Genomic DNA, 18859 nt, shown 5'->3' with positions numbered 1-18859 from the left:
TGCCTATGGTACCTAATGTTCACTTTGAATTTTCATCTTGGTACTAATGAATTTATATTTTAGATATTTCTGATCACTTTTAGAAAGCAATACAGTTTTTCTGAAGAGTTCTGTGTTCCGGGTAATTTTGTCAGCAGATTTGTCACTGGTGACTTGATGTCCGTCTCTGACCAGACACACAGAGCGGGCAGGGTGGGTGCAGATGGAAGCAGACACAGAATGTGTGGCTAAGGGCAGAGACCTTGTGGCTTGAGGGAGGCACAAAGTGCACAAAGAGGAGTGACGGGCCGTGGACCCAGGCAAACCACACAGGTCAGGCAGGGAGGGGCGGGCAGAGACAGTGGGCTGGGGGAGATGTGATGCCACAGGCTGCAGACAGAGACTCTAGGTGGGGGGACTGAAGCCAGGGAGATGCAGAAGCCAAAAACTGTAAGGAAAGAATCAGACAGAGACTAAGCCAGATGAGAGACAGAGAGTCAGAGGTCAGAATACAGACACAGAGGGAACCATCAAGAGCAGTGACCCAGACCGAAGTGACAGAGGGAAGGAGAAACAGAGGACAAGTGAAGCACAGACAGCCATGGGAAGGGAGAGCAATACTTAATATACAGTAAGAAGGGTGAACATTTCTGTCTTAGGTACTACTGGCACTGACTTACTTTTCCAACAAGCAGGGACACAGCATTAAGAGCCATGAGACAGTGCTATCGGGACAGTAAATGTAATCGCTCTTACAAATTAACTCATAATGTATAATTTTCAAGTACAAATACAAATTCATATTATTTGGTTATTTATCCTAAAGCATTCTAAAAATAGTTTAATTTTTTTTTTTATCTTTAAAAGGAAGAGTTAGCTCAGTAAAAGGAGAGTTGTCACCTTTACTGCCAAATTCTTTGAAGGATTTCTCGCAAATTGGTTCAGAAAGCTGTAAAAAACATGGTGGCTATTTTTAATTTTTTTTAAGTGAGATTTTTGAAGTGCAACTAGTTATATTCTCTGTGATTACTGGAAAACTGAATGAATAAAAAGCAGAGGAAAATATTGGATCTGATTAAGTATATATAATCAGGGAAAATACTAGTGATCTACATAAATATCATATATTTAGATAGGTTATTCTAAATGATTCTCTAATCAGTTATTTCCCCAGAATTCCTGATGCTAGCTAATTATAATGAATGATTCACTGAAAACACAAGAATTTCTGGTGGTCAACTTTTAGAATACTCATCCCTTACATTAACTAAAAATTATAAGGTAGCATAGAACAATGAATAGGGAAACTAACTGATGAATAACAGCTACAAGGCCAATTCTACAGTAATGAACAAAAACTGCCTGAAAAGTGCTATTTAGTTAATGAAAACATCACTTAAAAGGATTAGAATGTATATCCTTTGAATGGGAAGAGGAATGCTACAGTTCTTGAGCAGTACACATAGTCAAATAGTGGTACAATATCATAGATGAGAATATGCCTTGCATTTTAAGTTCTGTTTACAAGGCAAGTATAGATTTTCAATTACCTAATTAATTTGAGCTGTGTCTAAAAACATATTAGACAACTCAACTTGTCTACACATTCTGAATGACACCACATCTAGAAGCAATTACTGTTGATTTTTCATTGCTATCTTTAGAAGCAAGTGATTATTCACTAACAAAGAAGAGATACAACTCTTTCATGTCATTTCCTAAAGATATGTTTTCAGCTGTAAACTGAAGTAAATATTTAGCAAATATTCAGTAAGTTCAGTCACTGTAAAGAGTTAATCTGGACTATTTAAGCAAAGTAAAATTAGGGTTATGTTAGCAGGTTTTCTACAATTCAAATAGACCTAGAAATTACTAATTTTCCACTTTCAGTTCTGGAGGAGGAATGGGGCTTGACAGGCATGTGTCATCAACAGCCTCCTTCTACATCCAGAACCAAGATGAGGTCATCTAAATATAGTAAGTTTTCAAGTTTAATTCTTAACCCCTAAGACATCTACTATAGTTCTCTTTTTTCCTTTTTCTTTTTTTAATATTTATGCTATTATCTTTCCAATTTTGAGGTGCCCTGATTTATATCAAGTGTTCTAGATAAAATGAAATATTAGAGAAAGGCCTGTCTCAAGCTATGACAGACAAGGACAAGGAAAAATGAGATGGATACAAGTTCTGGGAGGAAATAAGTTGACAGGCATCACATCTCTAGACTACACAGCTTTAGTGAATCTAGCTTCAGGTATTTCCTTCACAGTAGGTGGAAAAATGAAGCTGTGAGGAGGCAGAGACTGCCATACACTTGTGAACCTGGTGCAGAGTGACCACAGGTGTGTCAAAATACTGATCCTTTTACCCTGCAGGTCTCCTGGAAGTGGCTCTGTCCCTTCACCCCTGAGCATAAGCAACCTTGCCTGTGAAAACCAGGGCACCATATAAATGTTACACTTTTCTATATGTGTAGCTCAAGGAAGAGCGGAGTACCTTAATAACTTGCTCATTCCTATGCTTTATGGTTACCAGAAATCTTAGAGAACTCATAAAATAGATCTGATGAGAAGTTGAGGTTTCCAAGGACCCAGAACAAGAGAAAGCTGGGAGGGAATAAGGGTACAGAATTTTGAGCTCAGTAGGTAGCCTGGAATTTAGGAAGGATCTCTAAAGTCAGATGGGCAAGTACTGTCTTTATCAGTGGGAAGTGGCTGGAGAGCAGGACTAGAAGGAATGTCCCAGAAATGTCATCTTCTCAGTGAGGCCTTCTCTGGCCTCCACCTCCACATGCTTCAAGTCCTCTCTTCCTGCTTCATATTTCTCCTACCAATTACCACTATCTAGCATGCTACATGTTTTCCTCATTTATCTTGTTTACTATTTGTCTCCCCTACTGGAATGCAAGCTCTGTAAGGGACCTTTATTTGTTGTAATTCATTGCTACCCCCTTGGCACCTGGAACAACGTCTAGACTGCAGTAAATGTTTGCTGAATGAAGGTGTGCCGACTGAACACACACACCCAGAGAGGCACGTAGGGAGCACAGTTGCTTTCATCCTGTATTTTCTATCTTTCTGTGACTCTGGTTTCTGTGAAATATTTTGTGACCCTTATCAGTGTCACAGAGCACAAACGAAAATATGAACAACTAAGTTATTTGTTGTTTAAGATTAGAAGACGGGATTAGGAGACGGGAAAGGAAGGGACAATATGTCTGCAAATGCTTTTTCATTCCCATATGATTAAAATAATAATAGTTTTAAAATGATAGCCTTAAATTCTAAAATGACGAATGAGAATATACAGTACCACATTAGGTTTTTATAGGGCTTTCTTTCTGATGAACTCAAAATGTCCCTCCGGATACTACGCAAATTATTCTCACAACATTTCTACAAGATAAGTGAGGTGGATACTTGCTGTTGCCATTTTGTAACAGACATACAAACAACGAGAATGTGGGCTATACAATAAACGATAAACATAGGTCCTACTAACCTGTTATGTAATTTCTTGAATAACAGTGTTTTTAACTGGCTGATTTTACTAGTAGGAAACACCATTAATAGGGGTGGGGCAAATAGTCCGTTGACAGATATTCAAGACCCTTCAAATATTCACCATTCCCTATATGATAAGTGAAAAGTCAGACTTCATTTTAAGTATAAGGTACAACACTGCCAACTTCTAAGTGTGGAGTTGTCAAGTGTAATATTTGTTTTCAAAAGAAAAATAAAAACAACATGACTGTACTGATAATAATGACCATGGATGTGTTAAATACAACTTAAAAATTTTATTGTACCTGTTTTTAAAATACATATATATTCACAGATAAATAACAGTGATAAAATGAATCTATTATGAACAACAGATCTATTTTTTTGTAAAGGGAAACATTCAGCAATGAAGGAAAAATAGTCTTAAATGAGTATGTATTTTTACAGGCAATTTCACTGTGATGACCACAGACTTTAGTCAAACAATAAAAACAATATTGCTTAAGAAAAACTTTATAAGTTAGAAAGATGGGGGAAAAAAAGACTTCACTAAATTGAATGCAGAGTCTAGATATCCATTATTAACTTGGGCTTGGAGAATTTTAGGTGTTTCCAAGGTACAGCAACAAGCTTTGGTTATTTCCATTTGAACTTCCTGCCATCCCTCAAGTGCCATCACCTCAATCAAGTAGGCCATAGAATAGTTTCATCCTCTCTTGCCCTTAACTGATTTCCTCCTCCAGCTCCTCTATATTTTGGTAATGTTTTCATTATCCCAGTTACTTCTCATTCTAGCTTATTGTTGTCTTCTCCCTCTCACTGAGCCTCCATATGCAATCTATTTGCCAACAGGGAGTGCAGATTCTTCCCGAGTCATATTTGTCATCTCTCTCCTTTCCTGTCTATTCCAATTGCCACCAATCCAGTTCACCCCATCCGCCTCTACTAGCTTTATCGTCATGGCCGGCTGAGTCTGCTGCCTCCAGGTTCGTGCTTCTCTCTTTTATCCATTTATTAAATTAATCTTCTTCAAAATCCCATTTTGATCATGTCATACCTCTTGTTCAACATTTTTAAAGAACTGTTTGAGAGAAATCACTGATTTTGATCGAAAAACTGTTCAGTTTTTATAAGTACGTGTGGAAAATGCTGGGGGTTTGGCCCTCTTTTCTCATGATGCCAGTTTCAAAGGGAGGAATCTACCACTAGCAGAGGTCCAGGAAACAGTTCTTTTTAATTTTCTTTTTTTATTTTGGGGGGAGAAAAGATAGTCATGATAAGCTATTGTTTACTGCTATGTCCCCAACTTCCAGAATAGTACCTGGAATATAATAAGTGATAGAAAAACATTTGAGGAATAGATAGATATATGCTGGGGAGTGAACATGAAATCTCCTTCTGATTTAAGCCAAATTTTTTGGAATAAAAACCCAAAGGGAATAGAAAAGTTACAGGGAGCACCAAATTCTGTCCTAAGAAAAATAAGAGCTACATAGTGAGAAGACTTAGTGATCAAATGATATAGTGTGCAAATGTGATAAAGAAGAAACTTAACATCTTTTCTCTGATACATTGTACAGCAAAGTCTAATGAGGCAGTCAGGGAACAAGGCTAGGAATGAATTATCTTCAATGAACTTTTTACTGCCTTTTTAGAAAGCTGCTCTTAAATCCTAAGATATCAGAGCAGGATGAGCCTTATAAGGCTTTAGCCCCCAAAAAGCTTCTGGTGGTTTCTACATAGGCTTGAGCGGTCACCAGAGGTGCAGTTTAAATCTGTTGTATAAATTACTTACTCCTGCAGAATAATTAACCCCAAAACTGGGCAGCTTAAAATGATACACATTGAGCACACACAGCTTCTGTGGGTTAGGAATCTGAGTGTGGCTTAGCTGAGTAGCTGGCATAGGGTCTCACAGTAATCAAAGAGTTGGGTGTATCTCAAGGCTGATCTGTGAGAGAATCCTTTGCCAAGGTCACACACCTGGCTGAGGGCAGGCCTCAGGTACTCACTGACTCCTGGCCAGAGCCACCAATTCTTTGCCACATGGGCGTCTGCACAGAGCAACTCACAATACAGCAGTTGGCTTCCATCAGAGAGATCCAAGTCAGAGGACAAGAAAGAGCCTTAGCTCCACCCACATTCACTGGTCTTACCATATTCCCTGTTATCCCTTAAGCAGCAGGCTTCATAAAATGGTGACTAGGTTACAGTGCCTGTTAGGTGACAACACCTCGTGGGGCTGAGAATACATTGGTATTCTAGGGTGTGGTACATACCCTAAATCAGCATTTAATTCATGTGATAATTCTCCCAGATCTGGGAATGAAGGGATGGAAATGGGACTGGTTTCTCTTGTTATTACCCTCAGTGACCTACTAACAAAACTGTGTCTTCTCATTTCTATGATTTCAGGCTCTGCTGATCTAAAGGTCTTAGTTCCACAGAGAGGAATGCTTCTATTGAGTGACACAACAATGATTCCATTGAACTGGAAGCTCAGACTGTCATCTTGCCACTATGGGCTCCTTACACCACTGAATTAAGAAGGAATGGAAGAGTATTACTATATTGGCTGGGGTGATTGATCCTGATTACTAAGGGATAACCGAGTTGCTACTACACAATGGGGATAAAGAGGAGTGTGTCTGCAATACAGCAAACCATCTAGGACACCCGTTAGTATTTCCTGTGATGAATGTCAACAGAAATCTACAACCATCTAATTCAGGCAGGATACCTAATGGCCCGGCTGTTTCCAATGAAGGTATGGGTCAGCCGACCAGGCAAGGAACCATGACCAGTTGAGGTGCTTGTTAAGAACAAAGGGAACGTGGAATGAAGGTAGTTTTAAATACCAGCTATAGCTACAGGGCCAGTTACAAAAATGAGGAATGTAATAACTATGGGTATTTCTTTCTTATTTCGATTTGAACACACATATTAAACATTTTTGTTTTCCTCTCTTATTTCTTTATCATTTCATGTAAGATGTGTCAGCATAATTAGCTTTATCTCTCAGTATTTAAACTACAGGATACAAAAGGTAGGAAGAATGGACATCAGCCAAGGACAATAAAAGGACTTTGTATCCTTTCCTGAGGAAAGGGGTTGTGTGTTTTCGTTTGTACATGGGATAGTCGGATCACATCAGGTGCAAGCATGACTTTGTTAATGTCTACAATTATTTGCAGATTAAGTTTGGTTTAAGAAGATGTGGATAACTGCCAAGGTGACAAGGGGTGAACTGTGGAGGCTCTGTAATGTGTCAGTTTGGCTACACTGAACTATGTTTCCCAGAACTATGTTTCAAATTGTGTGTTTCTGGTTAGGATGCTACAGAAAGGAAATTTCTGTGGGATGTTTGGAGGGCTGAAGTCAAGCGGCAGCCATTTCTAGCTCATGCATGTTGTAGTTCATCTGCTAGCTCAAGCACCGGCATGAGTGGCCAGAAGTGCACCTGTTCCACCCTCACTGAATTCCCCTTCAGCATCCCTGATGCCTGGGCCAGGTGTGTGTGTGTGTGGATAGGACACTGCCTTCTATAGGACACCCACACCACCAAGGACAGAAGCAAAAAGAACTAACATGAGCTTAAGTCCATCCTCATGGGCTCCAGTTCATGCTTATGGGGGTCTGATTCTTGCTCTCCATCACTTTACATCCATCTCCCTTTCATAAATGTCTGCTCTGTGGTCTCAAGCTCCAGCATGGATGCAAAGTCGACATTCTTACAGAGCTTAACCAGCTGTGGTCAAATCCCAGGTCAAATCCTTTTAACAAATCCTTTACTATATATAGTCAATCCTCATTATTTGTGGATTCCACATTCGTGAATTCACCTACTTACTAAAATTTATTTAAAACCCCCAAATTGATGCTCATGTGCAGAGTGGTGAAAAATGTGAGTTGCCTAGCTTGCATTCCTAACTAAGGTCAAATAAGGCCATGCTTAACTTTCTGGTTTCAGTTCTCTTGTTTCAGTGTCCTTTTCACAGACTATTTAGTGCCATGTTTTTCACATTTTTGTGCTTTTTTTTTTTTTTTTTTTTTTTGGTGATTTCACTGGCTGAAATGGCCTCCAAGGATAGCACTGAAGTATTGTCTAGTGTTCCTAACCACTAAGCCCTGGTGTTCCTAAGAAGACCGTGATGTGTCTTATGGAGAAAATTAATGTGTTAGATAAGCTGCATTCAGGTACGAGTTACAGTGTTGATGGCTGTGAGTTCAACGTTAGAGAACTCAACAATATTTATTAAATAAGGTGTCTTTAAATAGAAACATTCATAAAGCAAGGTTATACATTGGTTGGTTAATAAAAATGTTGTGGCCAGAAGCTTGTAGGAACCTAATCTTGTATTTCCCCAGGATTCACTAATTCAGCATTCTCAACGACTTTATAGAACATAACTACTGATAATAAAGAAAATTACATAATATATATATATAATATCATACATGTATATGAATGTATTATATATACTATAATATATAACATATACACTGTATAATATATATAAATACACACATATACATATTATATAGATATATTGTAGCATATATATCTCCTATCTGTTTCTCTGATTGAACCTTGACTGACAGACCTGGAAAGTTTATCTATGACAGTGAGGCTGAGTTCAGGTTTAGGTATTTGTGATAGTGAAATACAGTGGTAATAATTTTTTACATAATAGTTCTTTACCTAATGTTTGAACTGTTCTCCAAATTATTTCCTTTAGTTATGTAAACATGTCTGCAACTCTAAGTGCTTAGTGATTAACTGTTCACTATGACTGTCCTATGGAGTCATTTGTGTTCAAAACTTCTGCTGGTTCTCTGACATCTCTGGCCAAAGCAAGCCCATTTTTGTTCTGCAGCCATAACCAGATACCACTGCTCATTTTGTGTTTACCGTCCAAACTGGTTGGGAATTGTGAAAGCCAAAACCAGAAAGCAACAAAAAATATCATCACTCCTCTTATCTAGACATGACAGACTAACGTACAAACTCTGTTGGCTGGAGATCAATTCCATCCTTAAACTGTCTTCCTAAGCTCACTTGCTTCCTGAGGTACCTCACCCTCTACCTCTTCCAGTAGGCAGGCCCATGTTGCCTTTGTTTCCTGTGAACATTTTCAGATCCATTCCAGCCCTTATTCCTTACACTGCGCTGTTCCCTTTGCCTAGAATATCATCCTGATGTCTTTCTATAATCCACATCCTACCTATTACACGAGGTCCAGCTAAAATATTCTGCATGAAAAATTTTTCTAAAGGTCACAGCAATCTCTCTTCTCTGAACTCACAGCCTTGACTGCCTGTTCCATCACTGACTTGGTACTCAATCCAAGGCAAATATTCTGAGATCCTGATTAGCTACCAGTTCCTGTCTTAATCAACTTTTTATTTATGTACATCCTGTCTCCCTAAGCTTCAGCGGCAACTGTCTATATTACTTGCAAATTGCTTCACCTATTCATCTTTACTAGGTTTGTTAGTAAGCATTTTCAGCCACTTAACAAATTTCTGGTAGTAGATCAGACCGATGCCGTATGTTACCAATAATTCATTCAAAGATACGAGGCAGAACAACATGCTTAATTTGCAAAATAGAATTCCACATTTCATTAGCATATTTTTCACCCTAAAAAAAACCCCACACATTTCTCATCAAACACATACCTGCTGAGACTCGAGGACAATCGGGCAGCATGGACTCCACTGATGTGTCTAATGGTTCTGAGCTAGAGACCCAATTACAACAATTCTGCAATGCAATAGAGACAATTTTCCGCTGAAACATTTTTTAAACCAAGACCAACTTTTCTGGCTGCAGAGATAAATTTATCCTATATAATCAACCACTAGAAGTATATCCAATTTCTTTTCCATGCACTGTAAAAAAAAATTCTTATATAAACAGTCAGTATTATTCATGACCAATGTGGCTGTGGAAAAAAGTTTATCTTCTACAATTCAGCAAATTATCTGTTCTGATAAGAAGACATGTAAGCTTCTGTGAATGATGATGGAATACATTTATAACAAAAGGCTAAGATTATAATTAAGGAAAACTGAAAAGGATGTCCATTTTTAACTTTTAGATGGAAATAAATATTAACTTGATCATATGAAAGAATAGCTTCATTTTTGAACTATAATCTTTGTCTCTGTAATACTACAAGAAATAATTTTTGCATTTACTCCTTAAAATTTGGCTTATATAAATATACTGTAATTTTTTACTTCAACCTGGGTTCAATGAAGGCTGTATCAAATGGTTCAAAAGAAATACAACCTAGTGAACTGAAGCTGTGTGGTTGAGGACACAAAGCCTTCAATATTAAAACCAATCTTTAAGATAATGATGACTTACCATTCAGACAAATGAAATAAAAACAATGTATATTCCTTCTATACATTTTGATTCTGTATTTAAAGTCTGGCTTAAAAAAATGTGATTAGTCTCAAGTGGCTTTTAAAAAATTTCTAACACACACACACACACACACACACACACACACACACACTGAATTTCCAGACAGATTTTATTTTAAAAGAAATCATCCTATCAATCATGTTGGAAAAATCGCTGATTGCTATTCTGGTAAACAAGCATGTATTGTATATTTTTAGATGCTTGCTGCCCTGGTTGTGCACCATGGAATCCGTCCTCACTGTGGAAAGATCCTTGACTGGTAGATCAAGTGTCTTATTGTATTTCCTTAATTCATTCTGTCTGGAAGAAGATGTCAGCTGTGTTGCAGTGAGGAGAGAATTTCAAAGGCCCCAGTCCCCACCAATAAAGGCCGAGGAATGGCTTTTGAATAGATTTGTCAAGGCAACCCTACTGTTCTGGGACCAGGGAGAGCAGGAATAACATAAAGGAAGGGTTGCTGTATGAGATTAGAAAGTGAAGTTCACAAAGCATGGCAGATTTTTGTAAGAAACAGTAGATCAATGAAACTATTGAACTGTGTGGAAAAAAAAAAAAAACCATGAAAACAAACACAACATCTAGTAATGTTCTTAAATGCTTTCTCTCTTTTTATATTTAAAATGGATAAAATATTAGTATTTTATGTATTACAAAAGCTTGATGGTTTAAAGTGAATATGTATTCTATAACTAGCACTCCTAATCTTAATTAGCAGATGAATGCAAAATTATACAATGTGAGAAAGCAGAAAGCAGAAATTATAAAAGAAGTAGGGTTTTAGAAGATATTTGATACATCTGAAATAAGTAAAATTAATATTACTATTGATAGAATACCACATCACAGAGTTCTAGATAATGCAGAAGATTAGCACACAATTAGCCAGCTTTTATATACAATATGACACTTGCTTGTAAGAAATAAGTATTCTCCAAAGCAGTGTCAAGATATGTAAATGGATGATTCGTTTTATCATTCATCACAGCCCCTAATAAATTCAAAAATCATGACTTCTATAGGTACTAAAAATAGGCTCCCAATGATACAGGGAGATAGCTTCAATGAAGAATGACTTTCCCTTTTTCTCTCTTTTTCTTAAACAATTCAGTCTTTTCAATGACAGCAATTAGCACTACCTACAGACAGGCAGCGATTAGGTATATATTTTAATTATTATTCATCCTCGTAGTATCTCCAAATCTGATGAAAGTCAGCTATTACCCAGGTGATATGTCAGTCTTAATACTGCTCACCTACACTTCACATATGTAAAACTACGTCTTATAGGATATTTCTAGTATTAATGAAAATGATGGTACATTACAATATGCAGGCGATTAATCATTTTCTAACTCATTATCACTGACTTTAAAAAGCTGAATAAAATGGATTTTATCCAGGTCACCTTTAAATCAAACATTTAAAACAAAAGATAGGTTAATATTTATGATTCTGAAATTTCAGTTTTTATCTAGATCCATGTTTAGTCTTTGATCTCTCATAAAAATAGGTTAGAAAATAAACATCCTATAAAGTGAGTATGTCCAAAAGTTCTCTGGAATGACAAAGTACCTGTGAAGGACAGTTAAGGCTTGAAGAAGTTTGATGAACGTACATGGACATGTGTGTGCACGTTCGTGTAACATTTTTATCCCACCGGGAAAAATATGTAGAGAAAAGGGTAAAACAATCAAAAAATATGTTTGCCATGTGACAGAGCATAACAAAATAAATAAATACAATGATAATAATAATAATATTATTATTAATGTAAATGTATGCAAAATACATGGAAATAAATATGACAAACACACAGCCATTACACCTGAATTCACATGAATTCAATCTGTCTGAAATTCCATCATATCAAATCCAACTTCCTATTTTTTTTTTCCCAACTTCCTATTCTGAGATGCATTTCTATAGTTTGAAAACTAGAGTTAAAAACCAAATTTCTTTCATTGTTTTCCTAATGCTTATTCTATTCCTCTTCTCGCTTCACCCTCACTTTGCCCTCACCCCAGTTCTTCAGCTGAGATGGACACTAGTGTAGTGTCCTGGATGGCAACAGAGGCAGCTGAGTAGGAAAGTCCTACCTAAATTCAGAACATGCTGGAGTGTGTCCTAAGCCCCTGGCGATCCTATTCTAAGGAGCAGCCAGGCATGCTTTACTATAGATAGCAAGTGAAACATGTTTGGGCCTCTGATGTAGCCCTGCCTCATCCCAACCAGAGAGAAGGAAGCCCCTGGCCAGAGTCAAGAGTTTGGGATGCACAATGTAACTAAAGTTTCTCTGGGTTTGAGGGGAAAAAAAATTGGCAATACAGAGAGTATTTCTTAGAGTTAAGTGTTTTCAATTCAAAGGTCTTTTACTCTGAAATAATGAACTCACAGTTTTTTTGTGGTTATAAACTGTCTTCTTTATGAAATCCAAAATGTTGGGAACAATATTTCAGTGTAGATATGAAATGAATTAAAATTTTTAATAAGAAGATTAGAACTTAGTCTATTATATTTAAAGAGAAAAATATGTACTAAGTATCCTGTGCAAGGTATCTGGAGATATATTTGCTGACCTGGTTGAATTTAGGTACTTCCTCATTTTTATTTTATTTGCCTGAGATCCACCAATGCCTTAGAGGTAGAGCTTTAAAATGGAAGGCATTGTGTCCTCAGACAAGAACAACTACAATTCAGCAGATTGTATTTCCAAGGACTGCCACTTAGATCTGATGGTGCTGGGTAAGGGTTCATGACAGTTATGTAGATCCATACATCTGGCTTGGCTGGAGATTTTCAGAGGCCAAGAATATGTCAGGAAATGACATTTGCCCACTCAGCCTTTAAAAAAAAAATTAAAAGTATGTATTTAAGGTGTACAATGTGATGGTGATGATTTGAAGCAGGCATACCTTGTGGAATGGTTACTACAGTCAGGCTAATTAATTTTCTGACATAGTTACTGTGTGTGTGTGTGTGTGTGTGTGTGTGTGTGTGTGTTGTGTGAAAGAACCAGAAATCTATTCTCTTGGCAAATTTCTAGTATTCAATACAGTATTGAATAGGTACTAAGTATCCTGTGCAAAGTATCTGGAGATATATTTGCACATCATGCTATACATTGGGCCTCTAGACTTATGTACCCTTCATAAATGCAACTTTGTACCCTTTGACCATTTATCTCACCTCCCTGCCACTGGTAACCATTGTTTTGTTTCTATGTAATCAACCTTTTTAGATTCCACATGTAAGTGTGATCATGTAGTATTTTTAATTGTGTCTGTTTTTGTTTTTGTTTTTTTTTAAATTATTTCATCTAGCATAATATCCTGCAGGTCTCACCCACTTGACAGTCTTGGAGCTTGAGATATGAAGTGTCTTTTAGGAGCTGCCTCAGGCTACTTTTTACCTCTCCTCATGAGTCATGGTTAAGTATGGATTCTTGGTCTTTTGGTTGGGAGTAGTTCTCACTCAGAGTGATTGTCAAAAGTAGCCCTCAAATTGTTATTTTAAAATTATATAAGTAATACAAGAATATAGTACTTAACTTCCTTTCTGTGTGCTAATTGCTAAAATTAAAAAAAAAAAAAGTAAATCAGCTTTTTATACTAAGTGAATAGTTAAAATCAATATCTTTATCATATTAATTTAAATATGCTTACAAAACAAAAAGGAGTTTTATCAATTTGTAGTATAAGAAGAATGACCAGGCAGTTTGTACCAGGAGACACTTCTAATGTTTTTAAAGTGGTGTTTGGTGAAATAATGGAGTTAATCATTAAGAGGCCAAAAGCAATGAGGCTTCATCTATAACCAGACTACTCTTTTTATGGACAACATTCCAGTTAAGTGAAGTTGTTTTTCTTGGGAGGCATATTTGCAAAATATCTTAGATTTTGAGCTGATTGCAACTGAAGCCAGAGGAGGAGGTGCTGAGGGACACAGACGTTACCCTACCACACCCTTCTCTCAACACCCGTGCTCAAGACAACAGCTCTTTTCTATTCACTGAACCCAGGGTTGTTTGTTCTTCATTATTTCAAGGAGTCTTGCAGAGTGGACAGAGACTAAAAAAAGAGAAAGAAAAAGCGACAGAGTTTTATCCTGAGTGCTGAGAAACACCAGATTCTTATTTTGCCAAACCATACTGAATTCTCCCTGAGGGGGGTCACACATTTAGGTGGGTTCCTACAAGGATATCTGGCAAAGGCTTCCAAAGTCTCCTTTTTTATTCTTGTTTTAGAGAGGCGCTCTGAGCAGGGATAATTTCAAAGCTCCACAACAGAGATCTAATAATTTTCATCTCTGGGATATTACAGTGTTTTCTAGAACACTACTTTTTTTCACAAAGTAGTTCACAAAGTAGATGGGATAGGAATTACTATATCTGAAACAGGCTCAGAATGATGAGGTGGCTTTCCCAAGACAATAAGCCTTCAGTAGAGTACCTGGTATATGCCAGATCTCAGTTAGTGATTTAGCTAGTGAGTGACTAAGCCAGAATCATTATCAAAACTCAGTTCTGCTAACTCCTTGCACTGAATTACTACCCTATGGCAAGATATTTTGAGTATGCAAATCATTCATAAAACAAAAGAATACAACTCATGTATTTTATATTACTTGCGGGCAAGAAGGTAACAGCAGTAAGAACTATGATTTATTGAACTTCTTTAAAATGCCAATGTCCATGCATTTTTTTTTATGTATGCTATTTTCCAACTGTACTTGCAAGGCAGGTATCATATTTCAGAGATGAAAAACTGAATCTCAAAGAGATTAAATAACTTAGCCAAGATCACACACTTAGGTAAGTGACTGAGTTAGAGTCTGAATTTCGGTATGTCATAATAAAAAAACTCTTCATGCAATTTCATGCTTAAGGCATAAATGAGGGAATTAAAAGAACTATTCAGGAATAGGTCATTTATAAAATTATATAATATTAAAAATTTTAATAAAAGCTATGCTTACAAAGACATTAATGCCAGTGCTGATTAAATTAAGATGAATTCAACTATTGCCTATTTCAGTCAGATGAAAAAAGGCATAGATTAATATATTCTGATTTTTGAAGGCAGCACCTACTCTAGTCTTCGTTACAAACGGTTGAAGAAATAAATCTACTATAGAGAAGCAGCTGCTGGTTACCAAAGGGCAGGTAGGCAGGAGGGGGCGCGGAGATGGGTGATATAGGTGATGGGGATTAAGGAGTGCACTCAGATGAGAACTGAGTGCTGTATGGAAGTGCTGAATCACGACATTGTCCACCTGAAACTAATATTACAATGTACATTAACTAAATGGAATTTGAATAACAACTTACGGTAAATCATAATAAATCAAAATAAATTTTGTTATGTTCGTCCCCTGGAATGAGATATAAAGAAGTTCCAATTAAGAAATGATGAACAGGGATGTTTCTAGTTTGGGACAAGTACTAAGTTCCATAGTGGTTATATGTGGGGAAAAAGGTACGCTTATTAATCTTACTACTTACATAATGCTGGGAGATGTTTTCACACCCGCTCGGACACAAAAAAAAAGTATAGGCATGAAATACACAAAATTTCTCTTGAAAAAAAATTAGGCCCTTGGAGAAGATAATTAAGGATGTGGATAAATTGTGAAAGGAGAAATATGAAAAGCAATGTGGTTAGAAATCACCTGGATGTTAGAACAGATGAAAAGTCCACGTTTATATATTTATAACATTATGAGGAATGGAGTAAAAATATTTTAGATTTTTGCATCATGAAGGTACTTTTTCTTCTCTCTTTTTTTTTTAATCTGAAATTTATTGTCAAATTGGTTTCCATACAACACCCAGCACTCATCCCAACAGGTACCCTCCTCAATGCCTATCACACAGCCTCCCCTCCCTCCCACCCCCCCCATCAACCCTCAGCTTGTTCTCAGTTTTTTAAGAGTCTCTTATGGTTTGGCTCCCTCCCTCTCTAACCTTTTTCTAATGGAAAGAATAACAACAACAGTGAAAACACACTGGTAATATTATGATTATACCACTATGGGATTATACAGCTTAGTCCTTCTATATATTCAAGACTCTTTCCAAACATTAACTCTCCAGTCCTTACAGCACACCATAAGGGCTGGTAGAAGTTGCCCACCATACCCATGGTAAGAGGTCTGCTGAATAAATGTGTGGGTTTCCTATTAAGAACAAGTGGGAGAAAATTAGGAAGGTCAACTAGATCTCATTTAAAGAAATATATGATTTGACTGGACAAGTGATATAGCATGGTGTAGATGATGTCAATTGCTTGTAATATCAGAAAGATAAGTATAAATAAAAAAGAAGTTTCAGCTGTACATCTATAACCAAAATAAAAGAAATAATAGGTTGAAAGTTAAAAAAAAAAAAAGGAGCATGTTCAACGAATCATGATAGTTTTCAGGCTCACTAGCCCTCAGGAATGGTAAAAGAAGTTTTCTTATCCTGAGCTTGGACCATGACCAGCCCTTAGGTTTCTCCAGGCCCAAGGGTCCATCTGGCAAAACGCTATCAGCTTTTTACTTCTCCCCCTACTGGCAGTAGTGAGCCGATCCATTAAGAAGTGTCACATACTGACCACCTTTCAAGAAAAGGGTGAGACCCAATGTACATTAAGCTACTTTCCTGTAACTGAGCTGCACCAATGCTAAATAGCTGGTGGAAAAATTAAAAAAATCAGAGAATAATAACCTCCTAACAGATCATGACCTTCTTTAGCCCAAGTTCCTACTGTATACTGTATGCATACATAATATGCTACAGAAAGCCAAAAAAAGGGAGAAGGGCTTTCAGAAACACATTTGTTCTTCAGAAGGGTTTTCTATTATTATTTCAAGCGTGTCTACTTTTTTATATTCTCTCTAAATGTTCCGCCTCTAGAAAGGGAGTTTGGGGGCGGGAGGTGGTATAAGTTGGTGGGGGCTCAAGATATAAAGGCTCTCACTCATTCATCTCAGCATTGAAAAAAAATCTTGTCTCACCTCTCTCATCCATTCTCGAATCGTTTTGCCTGCTTCTTGATGCCACACATTGTGAACAGAGTCTGTCAACGCCACAGCAGTTACCTTACTTTTTACATCTGCTTCTCGTTGAATCATCTGTTTCAAAAAAAGGAAAATAAAATATTGGCTATAATTTTTTTCTCTACTGGGTGCAGCCTGCTTAGTCATAGATAATAATATATTAAAACTGAAAAAGTAATAGGCATCTCTTGTTCAAAGTTACTCTTTTCTGTACCAAACGCATGCCCTGTTCTTGTCCAGAGATGTGAAAAGACCTAATATTTTCTTTTAAAAAGATAATACCACTTAAGTCTTAGAACTACGCAGCTCTATTATTTTCCATGCGGTTTGACAATTCAAGGATTAAAGGGATCACAGGGGGAAAAAGGAGGAATCCCTGAGGGTTTCTTTTACAACTTTCTTCCACCACTTCCTATTTCAGTGCTTCAGGGAAGTTAGCACCCGGGGCTCACTGTTAGCTACTTAGGACTAACTTCTACTTATTTTCAGTAGATGGCATGTCAGTAATGAAAGATGTCTTGCTTTGACTTCTCCAATTTAACTAGCCTGCTCTTCAACACAGTCTTGTAATTCCTTGGTGTTTTAAATGCCCACAAAGATCTTTCTCTTCAAAGCCTATCAATATCATTTGGCTTTCTAATGTATTTCTTCACGTTGACACGCTACAGTATTACACTCTAACTTTTTTCTTTAGAATGCTATTTCTATAAAATTAAATGGTTCTGAAACTTAAAAAAGAGCCATTTTGCTTAAAGAAAACTGAAGAGTTCATCAGTCGTCTGCAAGATAAAGAAAGTGAAAAATAATAGCTCCACATCGAAAGAATCATGAGAGGTTTTAATCTACTAAGACTAGGGACTCTGATTGACACAAGCATAAGAAAGCTTAATAAAAAATTACACTTAAATCAGGAAGCAGTAGCCCTAAATTTCATAGCCATGCCCTCACTGTTTCTTGGCATCAAATGTCTTTTCTCCCTCTAAAAAAGAGCAATTTTTTAATCATTTGCTATTAATTTCTATGAATTGTCTCTCAAAAGTATATAACTGCATTTTAAAACAGTGAGACTTCTGAGTGGTGATGAAAGCTCATACAGTGAACGTTGAAAAGCCAGGCTTCTGATACCAAATGATGCCTGTTGGCATTCTGAATGAAAAATGTCTCTCTCTGTTTTAAATGTCTTCAAACCCTACATACGCACATCCCCTCTCAGTGAACACTACCTAATGGGAATCGAATTCATTGTTAATGCTGCTTCAGCAGAATTTCCACACCTTAAATCTTTAGGCCTTTTGTTTTCTGCTTATATAATGTGGAAATCTTAAAATCAATGTTGCTTATCAACATCATAATGTAACTGCAAAAATTCATCTTGCAATATCAATCATATTTTTAAAAGCATAAAATAATACTCTAATTCAATACTTCACATTCATTATTAAGTAGTTTGCTACCTTATAGATTTTATTTTAAAAATAGACTGTCATTCATAAAAAAGAATGAGATTGTGCCATTTGAGACAACATGGATGGACCTAGAGGGTATTATGCTAAGTGAAATAAGTCAGACTGAGAAAGACAAATACCGTATGACTCCACTCATAAATAGAATCTAAAAAACAAAACAAAACAAAAAACCCAAATAGCAGAATAAGAACTATAAATATAGGGAATAAACCAAGGGGATGAGGCAGGGGGTTGGGCAAAATGGGTGAAGGGGAAAGGGAGCGATAGGTCTCCAGTTATGGAATGGGTAAGTCATGGGAATAAAAAGCACAGCATAAGGAACACGGTCAATGACATTATAATAGCAATGTAATGGGACAGATGGTAGCTATACTTGTGGTGAGCATAGCACCTGAAACGAATGTAACATTGTGTATCAATGACACTCAAATTAA

At 36.8% G+C, this 18859-nt stretch overlaps 1 protein-coding gene across 11 annotated transcripts in view; it reads right to left on the bottom strand.

The window, feature by feature from the left end:
• Nucleotides 1-18859, bottom strand: part of ARB2A (ARB2 cotranscriptional regulator A) — a 423507-nt gene that overhangs the window by 136847 nt on the left and 267801 nt on the right. For 7 of the 11 annotated variants that reach the window (XM_060637731.2, XM_060637730.2, XM_060637737.2 and 4 more), the window contains 2 exons: nt 16918-17034; nt 9165-9249 (listed from right to left, as the gene is read on the bottom strand). In XM_060637731.2, coding sequence (XP_060493714.1) covers nt 9165-9249; nt 16918-17034 — 202 coding nt within the window. The other 4 variants (XM_060637736.2, XM_060637735.3, XM_060637734.2 and 1 more) reach the window with 4 other exon arrangements.

Source organism: Panthera onca, chromosome A1 (assembly GCF_046562875.1).
Source record: "Panthera onca isolate mPanOnc1 chromosome A1, mPanOnc1 haplotype 2, whole genome shotgun sequence".
In the NCBI taxonomy this organism is placed as follows: domain Eukaryota; kingdom Metazoa; phylum Chordata; class Mammalia; order Carnivora; family Felidae; genus Panthera; species Panthera onca.
The sequence above is the reverse complement of the archived record's forward strand: the minus strand, read 5'-3'. Positions and strand labels throughout refer to the sequence as shown.